Source organism: Colias philodice, chromosome 8 (assembly GCF_061535455.1).
Source record: "Colias philodice isolate Cphi_HAF_F1 chromosome 8, ilColPhil1 Martin Lab GWU primary, whole genome shotgun sequence".
Lineage (NCBI taxonomy): Eukaryota > Metazoa > Arthropoda > Insecta > Lepidoptera > Pieridae > Colias > Colias philodice.
In genome coordinates, this window is record NC_143093.1 from 6,837,386 (window position 1) to 6,865,182 (window position 27,797).

Sequence of the window (27,797 nt, forward strand, 5' to 3'; positions counted from 1 at the left end):
TTTAAAGTCATCATTAATTCATCCCATTAAAACATTTCGTGAAATCATTTGAATCACTATAGGTTTTCGTTTTAGAATAAATATTACTGTAGTGTTTTTTACAACTATAAGTTTAAGTAGCTGTAGCGTTTTCGATACTCATTGTAGATAGATTATAGTCAGACAATGCATTTATATTGAAACTTAAGGTGCTAAGTTCTTTGAACTCTATATAATTTATTTTTTTATAATAAAGATTTTATAAGAATGTTGGTTTTTTATTAAGTAGAAAATGTCACTTGATTCCATGAATTTTGCAGTGTTGTAAATGTTGTTAGTAGAAAGTGTTTCAGTAAATTATGACTCACGTTTAGATTTAAATGTTTTTTTAACATTCTATTATATGTATAGAAAATCGCAGACAGAACTCAAGTTCAAAATTATTTTAATAATGTATGGACTATCAGCATTTTCATCACAATTATATTAAAGGGCATTAAAAAGACGAAATGAGGAAATATTCTGGAATTTGGATAGGTTAATGAATTGTGATCAAAATACATTTATAGTTTCCTTTGTATCTATTAAAATATGAGAGACTATTCCACAAATATCATAAATGCGAAATTAACTTTGTCTGTCGGTCTGTCATGAGTGAATTCCTGAAAAAAGGAAGGAAATTTGTTGAAAAAATAATACATTTAATACACAATTACATAAAATTTATTCATATCACAAACATTTTATAGCATCAAAATTATTATTATACATAAATATAAAGTAGAGGTAATATGAAAGCTCAATTAAAGATAAGAATAAATATAATCACTGAATATATTTATAGGAAGGAATACGAGTGATTTATATGTAATTAAACTAGATATAAGAACATAATAATACACTGGTTTTTTGTAAAGTAGGTTTACGATCGAGATGTTTACGTGATAACGTCTTATTGGAGGAAGCGCTTGAGATGAGACGGGAGATCGGTCCGTCTCTCTCTCGTTATACCTGCGATCGCGCTCGTGAGGTTTTGGTGTGACACAAGTTTCTGAACATGTCACCCGACTAAAACGATTTTAAAAACGTTATCACGTTAAAAGTACTTAATAAAAAATTTGAATGATACGCAAAGGCAGTTTTAAAATATTCTTTGGCGATATTTTATACTTTTGATACAGGTATAGGTCTGTAATCGAAAGCAGGCGCGTACAGCATATTTGTATACTGTAATGTATTTAATACACTTAAATCTATGAAAATATGAACTGTGCAAGACAATAGTAAAAGCAAAGAGTTTTACACGTGCAGAGATAATAATACTTATTTCGCCAGGAAATTATACGCACAAAACACAAAGCTTAAGAACTTATATCAACTGGTTTAAAACCTACGAATTATCTTATGTATTATATCGTACTTATACATGAGCAAAGTGAAGAGCATCTTATATAAAAATTGAGGACGATACGTAGAAAACAAGTAAAATAATTACTCCTTTTCTAACATAACATATAAGTACTATCTGAATTAAATCTTGTATTTCTTCGTATAGAAAAATCTATAACACTTTGTTCAAAAACAAGAACGGTATACGAACTAATAGTATATTATTATAGATTCGTGCAAAACCAACACCATTGTTGTTCTTTTCTATAGTCACATATTAAACACACTGTTATTATAACACATTTTATTAGGGTCATTTTTTTTTAAGAACTACTGGTCTAAGACCGTAAAGAGTTGAATATTTTGTATTGCATTGTACTTAGAAAATGTATAATGCTCAGTTTTGTCCAGGAGCAACTGCTCCTGTTTTATAGGAATTTCACCGTTTAAATTTAGACGAAGAATTTTAATGTAGAAGAGTCTTTTTCGTCCTTTTGTCATTTTATGAACAAAATAATAAAACGCATACAATATTAAGGCTCAAACAGATGACACAAACCACATAAATAACAACTGTATACTTAACTACTTAAAAAACTACGTACAAACCTTGGTTCTAATTTTAAGTAGCCTTGACTAACTTTCTATCTAAACTACATTACATAGGTACTGGACTGATAATATTTTACTTATAACTTACTAGGTATCATCTACTTCACTGACTTTCTTTCTATTTACAGCACTTAGTAAGGGAGTGTTATTTCTATCGTCTGAGATCACGACTTCCAGCGATTCTTCTGTTGCTAACGATGTATAGGTGGGTGGTGGTGTGATTCTCTTCATTTCATTGTCCTTTATCACTGGGAGGGGTATTTGGCCCGTTAATTCTGGAATAAATGATCATTTTATTATTGAAGTCATATTTTTAATGTATTATTGAACATGAGCGCTTCCGACTGAGGATTCAAGAATATGGCTAAAAAATTGTATGTCACGATTACATCTTTATGCAATGTGAATTTGATTCACTGTACAGTATTATTATGCTGTAGAGTAATAAAATATAAATATTTTTTTTTTATCTTCAAGCAAAGGGGCAGGTACCCCCCTGATGTTAAGTGGTCACAACCAACCATAAACACATGTAGCACTGGTAGCGTTACAGGTGCTTTGCCCGCTAACTATGAGGATGACTTAAAATTTGCTTGCGGCGACGCTCACGCACGGCTACAGCAGCACTAGCGGCTGTAAGCGTGACTATAGTGCAGTATACAGTGTGCACAGGCCCTTAGCAATACAAGCCAACACAATACCTTGCAGGGTGACGTCAAGCTCGGTCGCGTTGAGCACGACGAGCACGCTGGAGCCCGCCCCACTGAACACTGCGGCGACAGAAGCACGCGGTGAGAGAAGTACTAGCGGCTGTCCTCGGGACGATAGTGCGTTCGACAGTGCGCATAGACCCTTGGCCGCTGTGAAGTCCGCACCTAGGATAAGAAAGAGCTGATTGTAAAGGCGAACCAACTTCTGTTGATATGAGTATGTCTGCGTCAGCAGTTAGCTATCTAGAAATACAGCACTACGAGGAAGAAGTGCTGCATCTATTGAAATAAATTTTATTGATATTTGATTTTACATCTGAAATATATTACTATTAGTAAACGAGAATTTTAATTTTTTTGCTATATCATGTCTAAAAGATGAGGTTTAATTGTTGCAACGACATTACTCTTTACACGACTTCTACTTTAAATAAAAAATAAAATACCTATGCCAATAGTTCAGAGAATAGAAAATCCAAGCTCACAATTTTAAAATTTCAAATATTTATAAATTTTTGTAATGATATAAAAATAGAAATAAAAAATACTCACCAAGTACGTATCGGCAGTCGATAACCACTGGCATGTTCCCGCCTTGCTTGCTAGCAGCCCGCGTCACATATTGCCGAATGTATTCCACGCCCGGGAAGTATAGGCTGTTGCCCACTGTTATCAGGAGATAGTTCATACCCGAATTGTTCTGTGGAGTTAAAAGGGTTTAAAAATTTCATAGTTTAATTTTGTTATTACATAATTAGGAGGAAAAAATATAGCCCGCGCAATTTTTTATTTTAGCTATCTACTGGTGAAACCATTATTGATAACAGATTGACCCTCACTCGTTGACCCCGCACAGGTTTTCCTAGTGGGTTAAGCGGGGATTTATTATTTCTGCTCATATTGGATAAAATACTTACTGTACTTTATATTTAATGAGAAATATACTTACTTTTTGCATCTGTACGTGATAAATAAATTTGAATTTTGAATTTGAGATAAGTCATCATTTCGAATTTACACAAAACATACAATTAATAAATATAAAAAAAATTGTCTTCTTGTTATTTTTTTACATCTGAAATTTTGTTAGGATAACTAATTATGGTAAGTACATTATTAATATATATTATCTTGTTCACAATACCTAATTGCCATTGATCTAAAGGCGTATTCAGAAAAAAAAACATCAAAATATATTTGAGAAGTTTGCTAACATAACTCAAATGTAATAGAAAATTGCATAAATCATACTATAACCACAGACTAATAATAATATACTACGTATACAACTATAACGATAAATAATAAACCTTGACAAAACTACCACAATTAAATAATTATTTTCATAGTACACCATAAAAATAAATAGGCAGTTTAAACAGTTTGCAATTTACGGTTATGTAATTTTATATAGTAGAGGTCTAGTGGCATAAACAATACATTTTAATTAAAAATACTCTAATAACTTTAAATTATTCGGCGTAATTACGACATTTCAATAAAGATTTCTAAACGTAACCTTGGCAAGACTAAACGTCTATCTATATGCTATTATTTCAAGAAAAATACACCTGAACAAATTTTGAGAAGCATGTGACTTTAAATAAATAGTAGATATGCATCACAAGAAGAAACATGAAATAAAAATTGAGTAAATACTAAATGGTATTGTGTAGATCATTTTATGGAAGTCTTAAACTCATTTTTTGTCTATACCAAATTCAGATTCGATTAGCTCTTCTTGCTTGAAAGAGTATCAAACATATTATCTCCTTACAAACTTTCGCGTTTATAATTTGCGTTTTTGTATATTTCTGTAATTTCATTTGTGTTTGTCTAAATAATTGATGGCTTTCCTAAACACAAAAATAATATTATTAGGACTATAGTAAAGTTACAAAAACAGTATACACACCGTGACAATCTCAGCGTCCAACTGCGGTCTAGCACTGCACTGGGATACAGCAGTAGCACAACGTTCAATAACACGCCTGCAACTATTCCCAGTTTCACTCCAACAACGAGGCAAAGCGCGAACGTTTGGTTTTTCTACCTCATTAATAGGACTAACTTGAATTTAGAAAAATAGAATACATACCGTAACAATCTCAGCGTCTAACTGCGATCTAGCACTGGGATACAGTAGTAGCACAACGTTTAGTAACACGCCCGCAACTATTCCACTCCAACTACGAGGCAAAGCACGAACGTAGCGAATGCGGGCACTAAGTCCACCACATTGGTTTTAATACCTAAATAGTAGGACTACCTTGAATTTCCGAGGGGGTCGCGGAAGAATTCTAACCAATACCCGCGGCCCCTTCATTAAAGCGGCTCGACGGAACACATTGGGGTTTTAGTCGGTAAGAATCCGACATAACCCACGGCTCCTTCCCCGGGGGCCGTGGGTATCTTTGGAAGATTTCCCCACTATAAAAAAAGGACTACTTAGGAAAATATAATACATACCGTGACAATCTCAGCGTCCAACTGCGGTCGAGCACTGGGATATAGCAGTAGCACAACGTTCAGTAACACGCCCGCAACTATTCCCAACTCCACTCCTACAACGAGGCAAAGCGCGAACGTTGCAAATGCGGGCACTAAGTCCGCACGACGGGATCGCCACATTGGTTTTACTACCTGAAAGAATGAAGTTAAGGAGAATTTTAGTCTATATGTTGATATGTAAAGCAATCTCTTTGAAGGACGTTATTTATTTATTGGTAATGCAGAAAAATTCTATTATCTCTGATCTATATGGCATATTATATTATGTTATAACTTTTTATAAAAAAAAAATCGCAAAATATCTTACAAAAATTATTATCGTGTCCCTATTGATATCTCATGAATAAAACTACTAATTCCTAACGTTATAATTTAATTACTTCCGCGTTTTTGCAGAAAATAATAATTTATTTATACCGAATATTGAACTCACGCCTTATCGTGGTTTTGTCATTAATAGGTCGCGGAAGTTTAAATATAAATCATTGTCTAGACCAGATAACTAAATTGAACAATATTGAAGTTTTTTCGGTTGTAATTTATTATTTATAAAATACTTATAACAATAGTTTACAGACTAAGATGTAATAGAGTAGTATAAGATATATAAAGATACTTTATATGGTATTACCATTCATACGAAAGTCAGGTAATTGCCCGAATTATGTAGGCGAGTGTGTATTTTAATTATTGTATGTATATTTTAATTTATAAGCGCAGTTTGATATTGTTTGTTTATAATGAATTAATTCTCACCTCGTATTCAATCATAAATATCACAGCACAAATGATGACAGCGGCGAGCGATGCCTTTGGAATGTAGTAGAAGTAGGGGGTGAGCAGACTTAGAGCTAAAATCACTAGAATACCTGTGGAATAATAAAAAAATCTATTAGTATTACTCGCAACATTTACTATTATTTCGGTTACAACGTAATTAGGTATATTAATATTAGACGTAAAAGGAAAACTTGTTTCTAGCAAAACTAGTGCATGAATTTTATAACAGATAGGTTTCGTCACTTGATTTGATTGTTGAAGTTATTTTTTAAATCTTAAATATTGGTATAGGGAAGAATAGAAAAAGAAAAATATAATAATAAAAAAATTTACAATCATTTTTTGTCTAGCTCATGAACAACTACATATAACTTTCACATGTACAAACAGCTCATTAGCTCGTATCAGCATTATTTAAATTTGCTTGAATACATTTGTCAGTTTTATTTATACAAAACAAAAAATCGATTTACCGCTATGCACCGACGCATTCGTAATATTGGGTTTTTTTAAACAATAAATCATCCATATCAAATTGAACAAAATTAACAACGTGGATGCCATGTGCTTACCACATTTTGTACTATACACTGATACACAATCAAAACTGCCTATATTGGTATTTAACTGATAAAAAAACACATTATTGTGAGTATCATAGATTTTAATCCCGGGTCAAAACGGGCGAATCAGTTACAAGATACTAGTTGTAATATATATATTTTGTTAAATCAATTGAAAAAAAAAAATCAACAGCTACACAAATACTGTAAAGCTGAAGAGTTTTTTGTTTGGCTTAAATCTCGGGAACTAATTTAAAAAATAATTTATGTGTTAGATAGCCCATTTTTCGAGGAAGACTAGGCCTATATTATATCATGACGCTAAGACTAATAAAAGCGGAGCAATGCGGGTAAAACCTCGGAGCACAGCTAGTAAACAATATTGTTCGATATTTTCGCATTATTAGCAACTTTCAATCTATTTTCGACACGTTTTCCGAGTCAGTTCTGTTCCAGTCATTGAGCACCTAAACAATCGAATCAACCGGATACTAATTACCAAACAAATAGACTAAAACACGTTTTAAATTCTATTTGAAATATGATAATAGTATCATAATTGATATTTTAAATACAGTTTAACTCATTAATGAACCTATTGGCGCCTTACTATTAATTTCTTTATTCATATATAGACTAGCTTTCCACCCGCGTCTTGGCCCACTTTGTCTAAAACCTAATAAATTATATACTTAAACCTTCCTCTTGAATCACTCTATCTTTTAAAACAAGGCGCATCAAAAGCCGTTGAGTAGTTTAAAAGATTTAAGCATAGGTACGAAAAACGACTTAAGCGCTATAGCGAAACACAGATACGCAAAATTCTATTACAAGCACAATAATGTTCACAAAATTATTATTGAAGCATTTACTAGAGGATGTTTATAAACATTCGCAAACTTCTGCGTTAATAAAATATAAATCAATCGAATTTTTCGTTCAATATTTAGCTAAATAAATATATTCGGCGTTTGATCACATGATTCCACGAGTGCAAATTAGATGTAATATAAAATATGTCGAGGTCATTGTAGCGAATATAATATAATCCATTCTATTCATATTCATATAAAATGAATATTTTGTATACGAATATTCTATTAATGAAAATTAAGCATGAGACGTTTATAACTGCCGACCTCAATATAAGATAAATAATAAAGAAATATACGGTAGGTAGTAGGTACCTACTTGTGAAATCGACGGAAATGGCATACCTATAACATCTCTTCACTATATTTTTTGTTAATTATTGCATGCACATTTTTTCTGAAAATAAATTACATACTTACTTTTACAATAAAAAACGCATAACCTATGCATACAACAGAATAATAAGTCCGGTGTTTTTAAGTAATAAAAACAGATTTGAAAAGAAAAACTATATCAATTTCTATATCGTTATTTTTTTAAATAAAAATCGGGATTCGAAGACCCAGATCTTGCCTGCTGGTAAGTGATGATGAAGTCTACGATGCGCACTTCTCTACATATTATCATACTGATTACATAATAAAATACACATACATTATATTTAGGCTAAATACCTGTATAAAGACTTCCAAATTGTGTAGCAACTCCGCTAGCGTGATTAACAGCGCTTCTTGAAAATGAGCCAGTAATCGGCATTGCGCTGAGGAACGAACCCAATATGTTTGCGAACGAAAGAGTTATTAGTTCTTGCGTTGCGTCTACTGATTCACCGCTTGCTGTAAGAATAATTTGTAATAGTGCTGTTAAGTATATGACTCTTTCTAATAATAAATTTATTTGGGCAACTTGAAGTGATCCATTTATCTACAGTAAGATGATAATGTTAGAGGCTTTTAAACAGAAGATGATGAAGGTCTATATGACCTTAATTTAAAACTGTCTAAAATAGATTTACTCAAGCTATAATCCTGACCATATTAGCTAAAGTACTGTAAAGTAAAAAGCTATATGGGCTATAGCTGGGGGAAAATGATCCGTATATTAACAGAAATAGGGCAAAGTTTTTTAAAATATTTTTTCTGAATAGTGAAATTTTTAGTTAAGATATTTTAGTCTGGGTAAGGACTACATTAGCCTAGATTAAAAGTGTAAAAAAATTGAATATCTGAATTTAATCCTGGCCATAAAAGCTTCTGAGCATGTAACTGAAACTTACCAAACGCCTTCGCAATGGCTACATTTCCCAACACACCAATGATAGGCACAAGAACAATAGAAGAACCAAGTTCTGAACACATTTCTATGAAGGATACGTTCCTTCCATCCACGATTGTGCTGAAAGGAGGCAAGCTCCATGGCGGCAGACCATCTCTAAAAGACAAACATTTTAAATTTATTATTATTTTTGAGTAATAGTGAAGGTTGTTATTTTGGCAATCCTCCTGACACAAGCATTTTATTTGATTACGACTCCTAGGAGTCCAATCACATATTAGTTTAAGACCTAATGTAAATGAAAGAAATAAATAATTGAGTTTTTTTTTTGAATCGTCAAGTGACAAAAAACCTTATAATAAAGACAAAAAACTGTTTAATGTTAAGGACTGTGACGTCAATAACGTTTTCAGTTCGAGAAAATGTTTTCAGTTTGTAATGTTTACTTTTTTCTGTATTGCGTAAGTACTTAATTTAAATGGCTAGGATGATATTTATTGTCTTAAAAAATAAATTACCTAACAGTTCTTTGAACCCCATTTTCAAATAACGCTTAAGATAATTAATGAAAACAAGTGTAATAACTGTAATTTGCTATCATTAATATTCAGAGATATGACACCATATTTTTTACACATTATCCGAATTACATTATTAATATTAATATCTTAAGTGTAACTTTGTTGTAATTTGTGTTGAAATGTCATGTAATTGGGACCAAATAAATAAAAATGACGCCACATGCTCAAATTATGCCGCATGAAACATCAAAACGACCTACAACATATAATTAGCACCTCCTAGATAAAAAGTAACACCTACTTACTTAACAGTACCAGTCAGTTTGAATGGTGATCTCGAATTAGCTTCCCAAACATACGCCATGACAGAGCATATCAGAACGACTATAGCATTTCTTGATGTTGAGAACAACCATAATGCCTTCTTAAGCCCCTTTTGATCCGTGGGCAAATTTATGTCCTTAATTTTCTGCAAATTATTTACGCTCATGAATATCACAGTGATGTTTGAATTAGTGTGAAATATTGTGGTGCTAATGAAATGATAAAAACCACACGATATTGGTAACGCTTTTGTAGATCTGGGTTATATAAAAAAGTTCACAAGTAGATAAAGTAGTACTATGCTGAATTTAATCATGTTATTTAATTTTGTACAATTCTATTACATTGTAACTTGCATATGGGAACACAATATGTCCTGAAATAAAACAATTTTATTTATTTATTCTTTATCTTTAGTAGGTACGTATATCAGAAAACATTTATAAACGAAAGTTACATTCTAATTTAAAATGGCTTTGCCAGTAAACATTTTGATATTGATTCATTTGTTCTGATTAATGTATCAATGAAGATCATTGGTGTAATGAAAAGTACTGGTCTACATTTAATGGTAAATTAACTACAGTACATACAACTTCATGATTGAAGCAAATAGTTGCCCTTATAGTCTCAAATTGATCGGGTGTATAACACCAAGAATCGTACGTTATATTGATTCTATTATTCGAACTAATTATTCAAAAATGTAGTTATAGACTCGTGAGATACTTGTTTTATAAAATGAACACATTGCAAATAATTATTCATAAAACACGGAAAACAGTCGACTGTCGACCTTGATTGTTTTCAAGTTGAAATTTAAAAAAGGTGCAGAAAGTAATTTACAATCGTTATAATATATCGGTATCTATTACGTTAAAGTATGTTTAGATATTTTTTAACAATTGTTTAAATTGTGAATTTTGCTTATTAAATTGTAAAATTATCAGTAAAGTTGCTAAATAATTATTGATTCAACAATTTCGGATGCAATTGTGTGAATCGTGTTATTAATAAAGTTTTTTTTACTTCAAAGTACACAGAATATATTTTTACAAAATTATCTTCAAATATTCACTTTATGACTACGCGAGCGAAGTCGCAGGCAACAAGCTAGTACTTTTATAATAAGGAAAATCCACAGAACAGTAAAGTAGATAGAAGTGTGATGTGGGCGTGGCCCACGTGTCACTGGTAAGGTAAGAATGAGTGGGTAGAGGGAGTGGGTAGATGGAGTGGGTAGAGGAGTGAGTGGGTAGAGGAGTGAGTGGGTAGAGGGATGAGTGGGTAGAGGGAGTGAGTGTGTATAGGGAGTGAGTGGGTAGTGTGAGCGGGTGGCTAGCCTGAACGGGTGGGTAATTCACTCACACTACCCACTCACTCACAATATCCACCCAATCTTGGTACCTCTACCCACTCACTCCTCTACCCACCCACTCACTACCCACTGACACACTACATAACCACTCACTCCCTCCCTCTACACACTCACTCACACTACCCACCCGTTCACGCTACCCACTCACTCACAATACCCACCCACTCTGGGTATTGTGAGTGAGTGGGTAGAGTGAGTGAGTGTGTAGAGGGAGGGAGTGAGTGGGTAGAGATAGTGGGTATGTAGTGTGTCAGTGGGAAGTGAGTGGGTGGGTAGAGGAGTGAGTGGGTAGAGGGAGTGGGTAGTGTGAGCGGGTGGGTAGTGTGAGCGGGTGGCTAGCGTGAACGGGTGGGTAGAGTGGGTGGGTAGAGTGGGTGGGTATTGTGGGTGAGTGGGTTGAGGAGTGAGTGGGTAGAGGATTGAGTGGGTAGAGGAGTGAGTGGGTAGAGGAGTGAGTGGGTAGAGGAGAGTGAGTGGGTAGAGGGAGTGGGTAGTGTGAGCGGGTGGGTAGTGTGAGCGGGTGGCTAGCGTGAACGGGTGGGTAGAGTGGGTGGGTATTGTGAGTGAGTGGGTAGAGGAGTGAGTGGGTAGAGGAGTGAGTGGGTAGAGGAGTGAGTGGGTAGAGGAGTGAGTGGGTAGAGGAGTGAGTGGGTAGAGGAGTGAGTGGGTAGAGGAGTGAGTGGGTAGAGGAGTGAGTGGGTAGAGGAGTGAGTGGGTAGAGGAGTGAGTGGGTAGAGGAGTGAGTGGGTAGAGGGGTGAGTGGGTAGAGGGAGTGAGTGTGTATAGGGAGTGAGTGGGTAGTGTGAGTGAGTGGGTTGAGGAGTGAGTGGGTAGAGGATTGAGTGGGTAGAGGATTGAGTGGGTAGAGGAGTGAGTGGGTAGAGGAGTGAGTGGGTAGAGGAGTGAGTGGGTAGAGGGGTGAGTGGGTAGAGGAGTGAGAGGGTAGTGTGAGCGGGTGGGTAGTGTGAGCGGGTGGCTAGCCTGAACGGGTGGGTAATTCACTCACACTACCCACTCACTCACAATACCCAGAGTGGGTGGGTATTGTGAGTGAGTGGGTAGTGTGAGTGAGTGTGTAGAGGGAGGGAGTGAGTGGATAGAGATAGTGGGTATGTAGTGTGTCAGTGGGTAGTGAGTGGGTGGGTAGAGGAGTGAGTGGGTAGAGGAGTGAGTGGGTAGAGGAGTGAGTGGGTAGAGGAGTGAGTGGGTAGAGGAGTGAGTGGGTAGAGGAGTGAGTGGGTAGAGGAGTGAGTGGGTAGAGGGAGTGAGTGGGTTGTGTGAGCGGGTGGGTAGTGTGAGCGGGTGGCTAGCGTGAACGGGTGGGTAGAGTGGGTGGGTATTATGAGTGAGTGGGTAGAGGGAGTGATTGGGTAGTGTGAGCGGTGGGTAGTGTGAGTGAGTGGATAGAGGAGTGAGTTGATAGAGGAGTGAGTGGGTAGAGGACTGAGTGGGTAGAGGAGTGAGTGGGTAGAGGAGTGAGTGGGTAGAGGAGTGAGCGGGTAGTGTGAGTGAGTGTGTAGAGGGAGGGAGTGAGTGGGTAGAGATAGTGGGTATGTAGTGTGAGTCCGTGGGTAGTGTGAGTGGGTGGGTAGAGTGAGTGGATGGGTAGCGTGAGTGGGTGGGTAGAGGGAGTGGGTGGGTTGAGGGAGTCGGTAGGTTAAGTGAGTGGGTGGTTGAGTGAATGAGTGGGTGAAAGAAAGCATTTTCAAAACATGTGAATTTGTTTCTTAAATGGGATCCTTAAGTATGTTGTATGATACTTATACAGGGTGTCCCGTAAGATCACCTAACTTGCTCTCAGTTATGCGCAGAAAAATATTCGAGTCGGTTGTCAGCTGTCAAACCTTTTTTCCATATTTATTCATTAATTAGGACGTGTTGTTCGGTATTAGAGTGCAAAAATGATAGCAGACGAAATAATATCAGCAATGGAGGCATTTCATACCATCGGTAAGTCTTATTATTATTTATTTTAATTATATTTTATGTTATAACTTCGCTTGTCGTAATTTGTCAAAATTGTATACAAATATCTAGTCAAAATGAACCTTAATCCGTAAGAAATTAGTACTATTATAGATTGAACAGCAAACAAGAATTTCTGGAATATTATTGCAATAAACAAACGAATGTCGCTTTAGTGATGCTTGTGGCGCATATCGACAGTATCGATACTTTAGAAAAGACAATCATTATAAATATAAAATTTTATTTTATTTTTCCTTAGCTTTCATTTGTCCAATTTATTTAAAGATTTCCCAAAGAGGCTAATTTAAGAGAGAAATGGATAAATGCAACGTAGCGAGTTAACTGGATGCCGAACAGCACTAAGGGAGCGTCCATAAATTACGTGAGGTGTTTTTGTCCATTTTTTGACCCTCCCTTCCCCTCTGGTGAGATATCATGAGATTTTATTGAACCCCCTCCCTCATCCCCCCATCTCACGTGAGATTTTTCAAAATGTGGGTTTCTTATGTTTATTTGTCATTGTAAAAAGAAAAAAAATTGCTTCGTGCTTTTGTTTACGACTAGTTAAAAATAGTAATTAATATTGCTGAAAGTTATAATAAGGGCCGATTTTTCAATGCTTGGATAAAACTTATCCGTCCAATAAAGTATAACAAGATAATATTAAAATGTCACGTAAACTGTCAAATACAGGCAATTAGAATACGTTTTTAAATTGGTAGTTTAAAGTTTTATACATTATTCCACGAATAAGTTTTATCCAAGCATTGAAAAATCGGCCCTAGTGTTATAACAAGGTAACAATAGAATATTTAAATCTTAACCGTAACATTAAAATCTTAAGCATGTTATTTGGATTAAATGGACCAAAAGAGTATAATTTGCTTTGTTTGAATTAAAAAAAAATTGCGTGATATTTGCCGACACTCCCCCTCTCCCCAACGTAAGGTTAGATGAGATTTTACTCGACCCCCTCCCCCACTAAAACAACTCACGTAATTTATGGACGCCCCCTAAGCGGTCTAACAAAGGCCACCGATACAGCAAACCTACGGCACTTCCAAGATTTAAAATAATGCATACTTTCTGTTTGTATTTTGTAAATATAGATTAATACTATTCTATTCCGTTTTTTATTTAATAATAATAATATAAAAAGACGTACTTAGTAGTAATAAACATACTCCAAAATGTGACACATTATACTATACTCATATGTATCACTGTTCTGTGGGAAAATCCTTGCAATACCAAAGAGTATAGACAAATAAAATAGAGCAGATATTGTCAGCATGAATGGATATTAATCCGTATATAGGTACCTACTTGTATACACATATTTGTTCCAATTCAATAAACATGTGTCAACAATACTCCCCGTTTTCATATTTATTACTACGGAAATAGAAATGGTAAAATAAATACATACCCTCATTACAAGTAAAATGATTATACAGGTTACTCCCAAGACGCTGTCCGCCAACTTTGCGTTGGGAACGTTCACGATAATCTACAAAAAGTTTATACATTTAATTTATCCGAGTCCCAGAACGATACAGTTAGAACTGTAATTGTTTAAATACGGTTAAAAATTTCCCCCGCGTATGATTAATTTTTGCAAGTTAAGCATTTCAGCGATTCCTGGTAAAAGGTTATTAATTCGTATACAACAACTTTTTAAGGATCTTCTTAAAGACAAATAGATGTAAAATTACCTTTATTAAAATTAGGTACAAATTCCAAAAATTGGTAACAAAAGAAATGTACTAAGTAAATGAATTATTATTAAATACATTGAATTCTTTTTATAACTCAGGCCCCGGAATCACAGATACAATAGAAAATCTATTGTGTCGTGGACCGATCGGGCCGTTCGGGGCTCAATGGGTTGAGTAAATAACTAATTAAATTACTTCATTCATATCTGGTATAATACAAACTGTAATTTTGAATTAAGATTCCTTATTTATATGGCTAGTAAAATATTTTTGGCAGATTCATGTAATGAATTATTAACTTTTAACCAAATTGTTTTCTTAGAAGTATTCTTCCAATAGCTAAATAAAGTTTACCTTTTTGAGCGTATCGAGAAATCCCCTCGACTGAAATTGCAGGCCCAATAAACCTTTCAATTGCGAGACAGCAATTATGACAGAAGTCGCCGATGTGAAACCGACCGTGACCGGCACGGAGATGAAGTCTATCAATACACCTGAACACAAAATACTTCTATTTACAATACGTATTTATTGTATACTTACTAGCTTACTGTAGCGCTTTGCCAACTTGGTCTAAAACTTAATAAATTAAATGCTTAAACCTTCCCCCAGTACCACTCTATCTATTAAAAACATAAATATTGTTAAAAAATAAACAAGACGCTCATGTAGTTTTTTAATTTTTGAAATTATAGTATTGTCGCCGAACCTTGATAAGTGTCCAAAGTTTGAATTAAATCTGTTCGTGTAGTTAGTCAATATCGATTCCCCGATGGCAAGCGATCACCACCCCTTATGAACATTTATTCATCTACCTTCATTGAATTACTTATTTGTGTTACCTACATTTTTATAAACAAAACATGATTATATGACAATTTCGGAGAAATGAGTGGTCATTACATTTTGAAGAAAAGCTTATCATGTAATGTAAACAATAAATACATGTTTAATTAGGTTACATACTATTCAATACGTTTAGTGGATAACCTCCTTTATAAATTCGGTTACAATCGATAACATGACCGCTTTTTAAACCTGAGTCCTATTTTGATATTTCACAGTTATTTAAATGAATCATACAAGATAGAAGATAAAGAGATAAGATAGAAGATGAAGAGATACTACAATAGTAAAAAAGACATAGACGTTATATCTATCAGTAAAACAGAAATACACTTTATATCATCTCCGATACATTTTCTTAGACAAAATAAATTGCCAGCAAAGGAAATACAAATGCATTCTTATCATCCTATTTATAAGAGTAACGAGAAACAAGAGGGTCGTTAACCTAGTAACGATAATACCGTACAAGGATTTAAAAAGGGTTTTAAAATTCCAGTTAAGATATCCAGCTGTAAGAATTACTTGGCATAGGGTCGAACGTTGGAGCTGAGTTGTTAGACCATTAAGATCTTCAATCTTAAAAGTATGTACACAGCAATTTTTACTGGGAGTTCTAGTTTTGATAATTGATGAATTCCTTAATTAAGAAATATATAAAACAATAAATAGTTTAAACAATTCTGAATCGTTTTATTTCGTCCTTCTTATTGATTGGTAAGAATGAATACGTTTTGGGCGTTTAAATAAATATGCCTGATTGGTGTCATAAATAATACGCAATATAACTTATAGGTAGCCAAAGAAAAAGTATATTTAAATATAACTTACCCAAATGTAATATTCCCATAATCAACTGAACTATGCCTGTAAGGAAACATAGTAGGATAGCATAGTCGAAGTTTCGTCCCTGTATTTGTTCATAGGTCATGAGAGCAAGCAACGCAGTAGGACCCAAGGTAATATCTTTACAAGATCCGAATACAATGTAAATGAAGCAGCCCATAAAGGAAGAATAGAGCCCATACTGAAACAAAATATGCCATACAATAATTCTTTACGAATCTTCCGAGTTCCATCGTTTAAAAAACATGGAGAATCTCAATTTACGACGAGAAATATAGTAAAAAAACACGTTTACCGCTTACAGATACCAAAGAATATATTGATATAGTATGCGACCTAGTTAACAAAAAAGAAATGAGAAATAACAGGTGAATCGAGTTTTAATAGTATTGAAATATGTACATAATAAGACGCGTTTGTTTTTACAATTGTGGAAACGTGACAAACGAGATTCGTCTGGGGGTTTCTTCTGCATTAATATTAAATAGATACCTTTATATTTAGATGTATTGAATAATAATATAATAGAAGAAAGGATTAATAATATTGTCGATATTACATAAGGCAATGAATGCAGAGGTTCGTGCATTAGTTGGTAAACATGTTAACAATGTTGATGTCGATGAAGTTGTAAGGATTGTATCCTTTCAGTTCAGCATTATGTTGTTATTCCTTCCCATGAATTTATTAAATTAAATGAACAGCGAAACGTAAATAACAATTGATAAATTGAAAAATAATATCTTGCTCATCACTTTGCTAGGTAGAAAAATGCGTTGGAAGTTGGTTGCAGGTAACGCACTCCGTGACACAATTATTATACAACTTCAAAATAAGGTATGTCGGTTAAAATTCAGTAATTACTTTCACATTTCGAACTTGATGTATAAGCGTTTACAATATTTATAATTTTACTGTTTACTGATGGATTTGTGATTTATGTTTATAAAACGCATCTCACAGGATACCTACGTCTTATATTCATGATAACGATCTCAATTACCTGAGGTGGCAAGCCGGCCAGAGTCGCATAAGCCAGAGCCTGTGGAATTACTGTTAGTCCCACTGTAATACCCGCTATAATGTCTGCAAGGGCTTTCTCCGAATTATATTCCGGCAGCCATTTTGTAATGGGCAATCTCTTGTGCATGAGGCGCCTGTACCATGATTGCCTTTTGAATCTCTGCTTGGACGGGGACGGCATTATTCAAATTATCTGCAAGGAGTCATCACTGTTATTACTCGTATCAATTACATTTCATACACAAACGGATCGAACAGATGTTGATATAAAATAACGTGAAGAAGATCAAAATAAGAATGAGCGTCATTTTAAAAGCAGTAACATAACACAATTTGCTTTGTGCAATAAATACTCTACCGTTGGTATTGTTCAAAATTTCAAGTAACCGGTTAAGATTATAGTCTTTAATAACTTAGAAATTCATACAAACTATTAACATAACACTTTTCCTCTTATCACAATGATAATAATGTTTTGAAATTACATATTATTTTTTTAGACCTAATAAAATGTGTAACCTATGTGTTACAAAGAAACGAGGAGTGAAAATTCAATGGTGCGAAAGCGTCATTCTAATTTGTATCAATACTGGTGTCATCCATAATAGCCTGGATCATAATGAAACGTGCCAAATATTCAAATGATTCAATAGAGTTAACTGTTACCTTGACATTTCAATGGCTCTTGTTATAGTTAGCAGCAGAATTGCAACTTGCAAGCAATAAATATACAAAATTACTCTTTTAATTGATTTAACAAATATATTTCAAATACTTTATGGATTACCATTACTTTAAGAACATTAAATACAAGGCTGGATATTATGGCAATCGAATTAGTAATAACATTAGCAAGGACCTCGACGGAGTAGTTGCAATAAAATAATGGCAATAATGGAGAACGATTATTAGTGGTTAGTATTACATGACATAAAACGCGAAAAATTAGGAAATTGGCTCGTAACAAATGTTAAGTGGAGGATAATAAGCTTTAGGCCCAGTTTCATCAAGCTCTGTTAGTTAGTTTAACACGCTGTTAACTCTTTTAACGGGACATCAATGTAAGGGAGTGTCCCACCATGACCTAATCGAGGATTAGTTTCCTTAACACGGCATTATATTTAACCCGTGGCATAGAGGCTCTTTAAATTTTTAACAAGCGATTAGAAAAAATGATTTGAAGTTTTCTTGCTGTCAAGATGGACTCTGCATACTATTTTATTTTTGTAAATGAAGATGTGTTGGATGATTTGTATAATTTGGATTATATAGTGCGACCGCGACGGCCCAGAATTTATAAAGACGTCGTCATTGTTTCGAAGAATATGATGATGTTGATTTTAGTACAAGATTTCGTTTATCAAAACAATCGGTTTTGGAAGTATTGCAATTAATTGAAGATAAACTCGAATAACCGTCGGATCTGTAAGTAAAACTATCTCGTGAGGTAATATTTATATTTATGTGCATAAAAGGTTCCTTCCTACATACTGTATTATTTTCAATTAAACCATAATAATCCTGTGAGTCATGTCAAATCTAGTATTGAATACCAATATAGGTACTTAAAATGTAAACTTCACCACTACTCAGGTAAGGCTCAGGCCTCCTCATGATTATGAAATGTACTTATCTTAATTTTAAATTCTGTTTTAGGAATCTATCAGTTTCACCTACAGACCAACTGCTTCTTGTAGTGCAGTGCAGTGATGGCTCAGTGGTGAAAAACATTGTGAGGAAACCGACATATCATAAGATAGCGTTGTGGATAATGACCTGATCCCTTACCGTGTTTAAGTTTAAGTTAGCACTACCAATCCCATGTCCCAGCAGTGAGAAAGTATATGGGCTGACGATGATGATGATCCTAATTTAATTTAAATGTGACATTGTTATAGAAATATGTAATTTTTCATGTTACCTAAATAAATAAAACTTGTGTTTTTATAAAACATTTTTATTGTACCCTAAGATTGTACCTATCAACATCATTCAATAAATAGGTTATACCAACTAGATACTAGGTTATTACAAACAAGAATTTACTATTAATTTACTTTGTATTTATTTTTCTTGTTTTAATTGCTCTTCTAGTATGAGATCTCTCGCACTTTCCTTCGGACTCCGAATTTTTTTTCGTAATTTCAACCAGATCCAGTTTACCTTCGACCAAGTGAAATTGAACCGCGATTTTTCTTCAACATTATTGTATTTATTCAACTCAAAATAAAATTAAAATAACACAAGAAAAATCACAACAAAACAATCTCCAAATAACATCAAACATTTGTAACCATGGTAACGACCAAATCGTTTGACATATAAACCAGCAAACGTAAAAGTTTCTACATGATTATTAAATTGTATACTGTGTTAGAACATTTCAATTTAGTCGAATTACCAAACATGACAGTTATTATACAACTAGAACAAATAGCCCCAACGTGCGAAACTACGGCATTGTCAACTATGACATTTTGTTTCGGGCGGTTTAAAATACGAATGAATGATTCGTGAGTCGCTCAGTTAATGGTCGATTTGATAATCGGCTGTTAGATTTCCTTCTTGGGACCTGTAGAGTTGACAACGATGTTAAAATACATGTTTAATTTGAAGCTTGATTAATAAATGTCTGATTTAGAAAATATTGGTGAAATTGGGTCTTAATGAAGGAAATTACTATGTTAACTCGTATGACCAAATGGTCAGATAACATTGAGCTAATGGCTGTCAATATTAGTGACGTCATAGCACTTTATGATGTCCACATGTGGAATGTTAGATAGGATGTTTTCGTTAATGTTTGTCCTTAAAAATAATTCGAAGTGGGTACATATTATCTTATCTTAACAGATAGTTTGATATTTTTTATTGAATAATTTATTTACGTGTAATATATTTGTGTATTGTAAATGCATGTTGGTCTGATAACATTGATATAAACAAATAACGGGAAACACATTGATAGAAACAATAAATATGGGACGTCCTTCGAAATGACTAGTAAAAAGTGGACCCTATTTATTATGATTTTATTTTGTTATTTTTTTTTTCAAAACAATTTGTACATATCGTATTAAAGTCGTTAATTCCAGAACCCAAACATAATTATAAAAAATAATGCAATATAACATTCACTACAAAATGAATCAGTGCATCTTCTTGTGCATCCTTGTATTAGCTTTCTTTCCAGAAGCCATAATCGATAGAAATAAAATAACTCACTTAAACTAAAGTAAATAAGTCAAAAAGATCGCAATTAAACTAAAATAACATAAAAATACAAGTTATTTTTTGGAATACCATACATATGTATGAAAGCTATCTTTGCATCGATCTAATCATTCAATAGCTATGTTGATCAGCTAGTCAAGCCACTAAAACATTCTTTATAATAAACAAAGACCTACAATTTATGGCAGACATGCTATAAGCCGAGGTCGGTTCAAGTTTTCAACGTCAGGTTACTGTGAATTCTTCATTTATGCTTTTTTAATTGATATTTATCACTGAAGATGAATATTTAATTGCACTGACATAGATAGAGTGACTATTATAGCACGACTAGGCATTGCATCCAAGGTGAATCAGCCAAGCTGTTAGCTCAAATTTGAATGTGCGTAAACACAGCATTTTATGAGAAATTACAAGATAGCCTTGTGCACAAATTATAAAGTAATTTTAAAGTGGTAAATTCGATACGACTGCTGACTCCTGACCCTGTATATACCAGAGGTACTCGAAACGTGCAATAAGGATTTATTTTAAGAATAAACAAATTATTCTGCAAAATCGTGCAATAAAGGAATTTTTCTTATAAATTAAACTTTCCTAAAAATACACACACAAACTGAAAATCCTGAACACACCGTAGAAACGTCACATACTAGTACTTATATTCATATGATACTCAAACATAGCGGCTAATCGAATTTACGATAAAATAAGATTATAATCGACCACTGATATGAAACGATATTTTATCAAAACTCGGGTGACACTGGCCTTTCCTTAATATCGTAGATCAGTTACACGAGACACAGATAAGTGAAAGTTACTTAGGTAATATTCAATTAAAAATGCTTAGAATATACTAGGTAGATATACTACACAACATATTTTAATGGTTAGAAATTAGGCATATATTAATCGGTCATTGGCTTCAGGTTTGATACTTACTTAGGCATTAGTCAAAGTTAATAATATTATTTATTTCGATTTAGGTCCCAAAGAAACACTGACGACCGTCAATACAACATTTAAAATATTGAAATTAGTTATTTAGTAGTTAATTATTAGAAAAATTGAAACAACCTCAAAGAAACAAAACACCATTAGGCAGTGTACTACAATTACTATAATGAAATATAAAAATATTTAATCTTATTTATATTGTAAGTATCCGTTTCTATATTTCCAATCAATGCTCTTATCATTGACATAATGATCGTGTAGAAGGGCATTAGTTTTTTAAGGTGCCATTGAATAAGCTTAAATATAATCCTATATCCCTAATCCCTATATGTTATCCAAACTAAACTAAACAGATAATTTTATGTCTTGTTTATGTGATGAAAATTTCATAAGTCTTTAATATCAATAGCTTCACTTTAGACTGGAAAACCATTAATAATAATTCAGAATGTATAAACGTTTGTCATGTACTTAATTAAACCATTACGTCTCAATTAACATTCCTATATTACTTGCTACTTCTCGCGCGTATCGTAAACCAATTTAGATTTGAAACATGTCTCGTAACATATTATTACGTTGATAAATTTTAGTATAAGTATTTAAATTTAACGTTAAAATATTTTAAACTTTCTGTATTAATAAATAATTTTTAGTTATTACATTTTATATATTGAATTGATATTGAATATGTTTAATTGTCTTTGTACTTTTAAAATAATCTCCATTACATCGCCTTGCGCATATAATCAAACTTATTTATAAAACAATTATTTTTCTTGACTATTATTCACACTTTATGTTATCTATGGTGTGGAATAAACGTGTATAGTATAGACATTAATCGTTTTTTTTTGTAAAAAAAGAATGATCTAGAAAAACCTGAAACCTGCTAAGGGACAGATATATTATGGTAAGGAATAAGGTAAAGCTTACATAATCCTATTTGAAATTTTAACCAATTTAAATAAACAAACAAAAAATCTTCGTAAACTTATGAAACGTAACATTGGACCAAAACGAATGAAATTGTTACGGATGATGGACGGTTACAAATACGATACACGTTGCGTATTCATTTGAGGAAAATATCGTCAAATGAAACAAGACTTATAAAATAGATATTATGAATAATAGACGTCTATTGGTTATTGGACAGAATAAATATAAGTACCTACATGCATTTTTTTAATACACACGTGATGAGATGTAGAGTAAAGAGCTGCTATTTTTCAGATTATAGTATCTTCTATTAGTCAGAATGATATTAATATTATTTCACATCCTCATATCCATAGAAGAGAAGAGAGAGAGCATACTATTCCCTCATGCACTGATGGCTGTTTATTACACGCTTTTTATTAGCTTCACCTGTATGTTTGTATGTTTGTTTGTAACCGACTTCTTTGGGCGCGATTTTGACCCACTTTAAACGGCCAGATTTCGTTCAAACTTTGTAGATTTATTGAGGACCGATGACAATACACTAATTTGATAAAGCGTGTTTTTTAGTTTTTTTAAACTATTATTTATTATTAAAGTGAAACTTTTATTACATCGTCTCAAACTTTTTGGTCTGTGTAGCGCATGTCGCGTGTATCGCGGCTGCCGAGTAGGTATACCTACTCGGCAGCCGACCGTCACGCGACATGCGCTACACAAAGCAGTGTTCGGAACCGTTCGAACAGTTTCACTTTTACCGTGGTTTCATAAAACCACACAACATTTTTTACTAAGTGTCCTGTCCCTTTTCTATTTCCTAGTAGGCAACAATCGTAACTTCGGTTGTGGTAGATTATGGGGGGCGCAATAATCAGACAATGCTTGGCTCGTTTGCCTGCTAATACATCGATCGACATAGTAACAGGCATACTTTTATTCTTTTATGGTGAAATCTAGTGTTCCTATTTGCTGGAAATACAGCGAATTATTTAGTAGTAAGTAAAAATCTGTGCACGTTCGAATCGTTAATATCTACAAGCCCCGTTCAGTATGCTACATTCTTTACTATGAATAATACTTTATCGTTATTCGATAAAAGGAGAACAAAACAGAAAACAGTGCATACTAATAGCTTATTTCAGGGCCTAAAGTATGTTTTTTATTTGTAGAAAAATATACCCCGAACAAGATGAACTGCAAGACCGTTTTAGGCGTACATACGTGCAAGTAATAAATAAGTAGTACCAATAATGTCTTTCAATTTTTTTAACAACTTTATACAAAATGTAAAGGTTCGTATCTACATATAATTACGGCCAACGGAATAGAATTTTTTTTTTGATATTCTCATATCTATTGCACAAAAAGCATGAACAGTGAATAGGTACCTTTGTTTACGTTACAAGCCTACCCGCCAAAATAATAATATTTTTGATGTATCCGTATCAAATGCTGTACAAGTTATACAATTTAATCATGTAAACATTCCTGTAACACACGCAAGTTGGCTGGCACGCAATCTTACTGCTAGAGATGTTGTACTAATCATAAAATTACTTTGCTATCATCCAGGTTTTTAAATTGAACATTTTCTTGACAGTCAACCTCATTGAATCACTCCTTGGTGCAGTGGTCAACATTAAGTTAAATTCCTAGTGGAGATTAAGAAAAAACAAAGAACGCACATGGGACTACACTTTTACAGTTTACAGGTCAATGGTAATAATTAGCCTATTACTACTGAAGCTTATTTTTAAGCCAGAATAGCAAAGTACTACTCACGTTGGACAAATAATGTTCAGGATATAAGTTACGGGAAAGAAGCTTGTTCTAAAGTCATTGTGATAAAATAAAACCACTGACAATTATTATTCCTAACAGTTTTGAATTGATTGAACAGCGATTGAAAAATCTTATAATGTAAATAGTATACTGTATAAGCTGAATCGCTTCTTACTTAACATCTAACTTTCTTACTATCTTTCTTTTCTTATAAGAAGGGTTTCTAAAGTAGGTAATAAAAGTGACTTTTTTAAAGTTTACTTTTTATTTTAAAAGTAGTTTATTTTCAAAATACTTTACTTTTTATTTTAAAAGTAAAGTTTACTTTCAAAATAAAAGTAAATAAAGTTCATAATTAAATGCCATTAAAATTTCTAGATTTTTTTAAATATATTAGTTAAGTACAAAGGACATTCCCTTTTAAAGCATGGTCGGGATAGGAAATTGTACCTATTTATTGTTTTTAAACATTCTATCAGCAAAAGGCAGGATACAAGAAATATTATCATGAATCCCGAGTTACTATTGATATTCAAAATAACTTTAAAATATATTTAATCCGTCAGTCCTCGGATCACAGACACAATAGAAAATCTATTGTGTCTCGGCCCGATCGGGCCGCTCGGTGGTCAATGGGTTAATTGGTATAATAACTCTACTAGAATACATGCCACAGTAAGTGCCATATCACACTAGCGGATTGCGAGCGGTTTCAAAGCGGAGCGGGTGCGCAACGAATACGTTGCGGGCGCGCAACGAACACGCCGCGGTTGCGCAGCGAATTCGTTGCGGACGCGTCATTTTGTATACTCTCGCACAAAAGCCAGCCCTTCCGCCTTGCCTAACTTCCATTCAATATTTCCATCGTTTCTGTAGCACTCAATTTTTTAACCGTACTGTGGAAATGCACTTACTTAACAGTTAACTAAAGATGTAATAACAACTGGAGTTGTTAAAAAAAGGTGCTATAAAATTGAATTACTAGGACTTTTAGAATGTACCATACATTCCAAAAGTATGTAACGACTGACCAGTATAATCTCTCCCATAGCAACGTATGTTATAAAGAGATTTTGTGAACCTAATTATGAGCAAAGTGATAGTGAGTTGCTGGTTGCTTGATAAAATTTTCTATTCACTGCTATTTATCTAATAATAAGATAGCCCTGTTTTAGTTAAGGAGCTTTAACATTTATTTCACTAATGAACTTTCTTAATGAGCAATTAAGTTATCTGATTGCATTTCGACCAAGATTTAATAGATAAAACAATACCCTAAACATTAACATGTTATGAAACTCGTAAAAAATAATGATCTCATAATTATTATACTATCACAAGTTATAAGTAACAACCAGCACGGATTCCATTTTGTTAATGAGTGTACATGACTGCGACGTAAACGTTGCGCATCTGCCACGCGTCCGCAACGAATTCGCTGCGCAACCGCAACGTATTCGTTGCGCACCCGCTCCGCTTTGAAACCGCTCGCAATCCGCTAGTGTGATATGTCACTAAATACTAAATACCTAGTTGTCCCTTAATGTAAAAATCTCAATTAATTTTTTGAGATTTCTTGAGTTTTATTTAATAAAATAAAAAATAATATGCAAACTTATATTATACCAATAATTTAAATACCTGTATAAAATTAGAATTACATTATAGGTAGGTATATGTTATTACTAGTGAATTATTATTAACATGATTTTTTTTTTACTTAAGATCAGCGCTTGACCACAATCTGGCCTAATGGAAAGCTAAGATGCGGTCTAAGATGGTATGCGCTTCCCTAGTAGGTACCGGTTCACTCTTCGCTTGAATAATGAATAATAATGAATAAACTTAATCAAATATATTTTTAAAAGCTTAAGTGGAGTTACTATTCGGCAAGTATATTTTAAAATAGTTACATTTGGATTATTTTTTCATACTTAAATTACTGAGTTATTTATTTAAATTATTTTTTTTAATTTCTTTCCTGAATGTAAAGGCTTATTAGTGGTATCATATTATGGATCTACTTAAATATATGAACATGCATTCCATTTATTAAATATTTAAATAAATAGCTGACTTACCTTTCCACGTTTTTCAATTTGAAAATTGGTAAAATATGGTTCTGTCTCTATCCTTGCACAAATAGATGTTATGCAGGCTCCATTCTAACTTAAACTAAGCGTGACACATGAAAATCACATATCTATTTATCGGAGCTTACAATAAGCAGCATTTAACGAGTGCTTTATTCAGTTTTACTTTTATCTTACTGAACTTTGAAGTAATCTCACTGTGTTGTGTACAATCTAAAAATCAACATTCGACTGTCAAGAGTCAACTATCAACTGTCAACTTCCAACATCTGACTGTCAAATGTCATTAAAAGAGGCAAAGGTTTACAGCTATACAGCTTAAAATTCAGTTTGACATTTATAACTGTACTATTATTAAAAACTTTTTGAACTAGAGCCGTTTAATAAGTTTATATTTGACTGTAGCCGAAAGAAAATGAATTACCTGCTGTAATATTTGTAGATGTGATATTTGGAAGACATTTTAACGATTGATAATAATAATATTAGCGTACATTATACAAGATAATAGAGTCAGTGGTAGTACAACTGAAATATTTGTCGATTGTTTTTTTAAGGATTCTAAGTAAGTATGCTAAATACTTTTTAATTTTTTGTTAAATAATATAATATTAATATAATGATTAAAACTTATTTCCTAATGAAATAAAAAAGATTTTATTTAAATAGACCGTTTGAAGAAACCGAATATCTCATTATGTAGTTACATATTATAAAACAGGAAGGAAATAATTATTAATATCATACCGTATCTTTTATCTGCCACGGATTTTTCATAACGATAAATTTTAATAAATTTTCGGACCCATATAAACAATAAAATTTGTAGGTGTCTATTTCAAAGTACCTACGTACATAATAAATTATTCAAGTCGCAGCTTACAAAAGTCTCGCAATCACAAAAATCTTGATCTCAAAGGAAGTAGCAACGAAGTCCTTTTTTAAACTTTTCAATTAAGTGGACTATTGAAGGCGAGATTAAAAACTTAATCCAAGTCTAAAACTTTTGATTACTTCTTAAAACAAGGCTCTCCCATGATAGGCTCGAATCTCTACCCTTACGAATGGTATCTTTGATTGCTATATTATTGAAATAAAAATATTCTAACAGGTAACAAATGTTGATTCTTGTTCTAAGGATTGAAACATATCATTTATATAATATTCCATTCTTCTTACACATACAATCATAATAAAAAGCTGTTAAAAATAAAATTAAACTCACCTCTTTGAAGAAAATATTATGTGAAATTTGTTAAGAAAATAGTTATTGCGAAGATGATTATTCCAAAATGTTTATAAGTATTATTCTTCCTGGGTTTTTTAATAAAAATGACTACAAATTAATGCTTTCATGTTCATTATCTAACTAACTATATGGTTCAAGGAAACTGTTTAATAAAAACAATTACTTAAATATAAAGCTGATACTTACATAGTAAAGTATGGTACATTACCGAATTAAACTGC

At 33.2% G+C, this 27,797-nt stretch overlaps 1 protein-coding gene and 1 long non-coding RNA gene across 2 annotated transcripts; one reads left to right on the forward strand and one right to left on the reverse strand.

The window, feature by feature from the left end:
* Nucleotides 1-679: 679 nt before the first annotated feature.
* LOC149486609 (sodium-independent sulfate anion transporter-like) lies at nt 680-26,575 on the reverse strand. Its single transcript, XM_089698218.1, has 13 exons — nt 26,316-26,575; nt 17,297-17,509; nt 16,279-16,474; nt 14,956-15,095; nt 14,313-14,393; nt 9,519-9,682; nt 8,694-8,848; nt 8,092-8,253; nt 5,958-6,070; nt 5,160-5,333; nt 3,243-3,390; nt 2,682-2,855; nt 680-2,255 (listed from the first exon to the last, which is right to left on the reverse strand). Exons 2-13 carry the CDS (start codon nt 17,495-17,497, stop codon nt 2,068-2,070), a joined length of 1,896 nt encoding a protein of 631 aa, XP_089554344.1. The 5' UTR covers nt 17,498-17,509; nt 26,316-26,575; the 3' UTR covers nt 680-2,067.
* LOC149486610 (uncharacterized) lies at nt 18,303-19,075 on the forward strand. Its single transcript, XR_016315965.1, has 2 exons — nt 18,303-18,741; nt 18,973-19,075. It is a non-coding gene; the product is annotated as an uncharacterized LOC149486610 (long non-coding RNA).
* Nucleotides 26,576-27,797: the final 1,222 nt, after the last annotated feature.

Bases quoted from the DNA above. Each gene is read 5' to 3' on its own strand.
- LOC149486609 (XM_089698218.1), bottom strand. From the start codon at position 17,497: ATGCCGTCCCCGTCCAAGCAGAGATTCAAAAGGCAATCATGGTACAGG. The intron at 16,475-17,296 runs GTAATTGAGATC...ATTTTGTTTCAG, and splicing joins TGGCCGGCTTGCCACCTCAG to TATGGGCTCTATTCTTCCTT. The intron at 9,683-14,312 runs GTATGTATTTAT...AATAATTTGCAG, and splicing joins TCATTTTACTTGTAATGAGG to AAAATTAAGGACATAAATTT.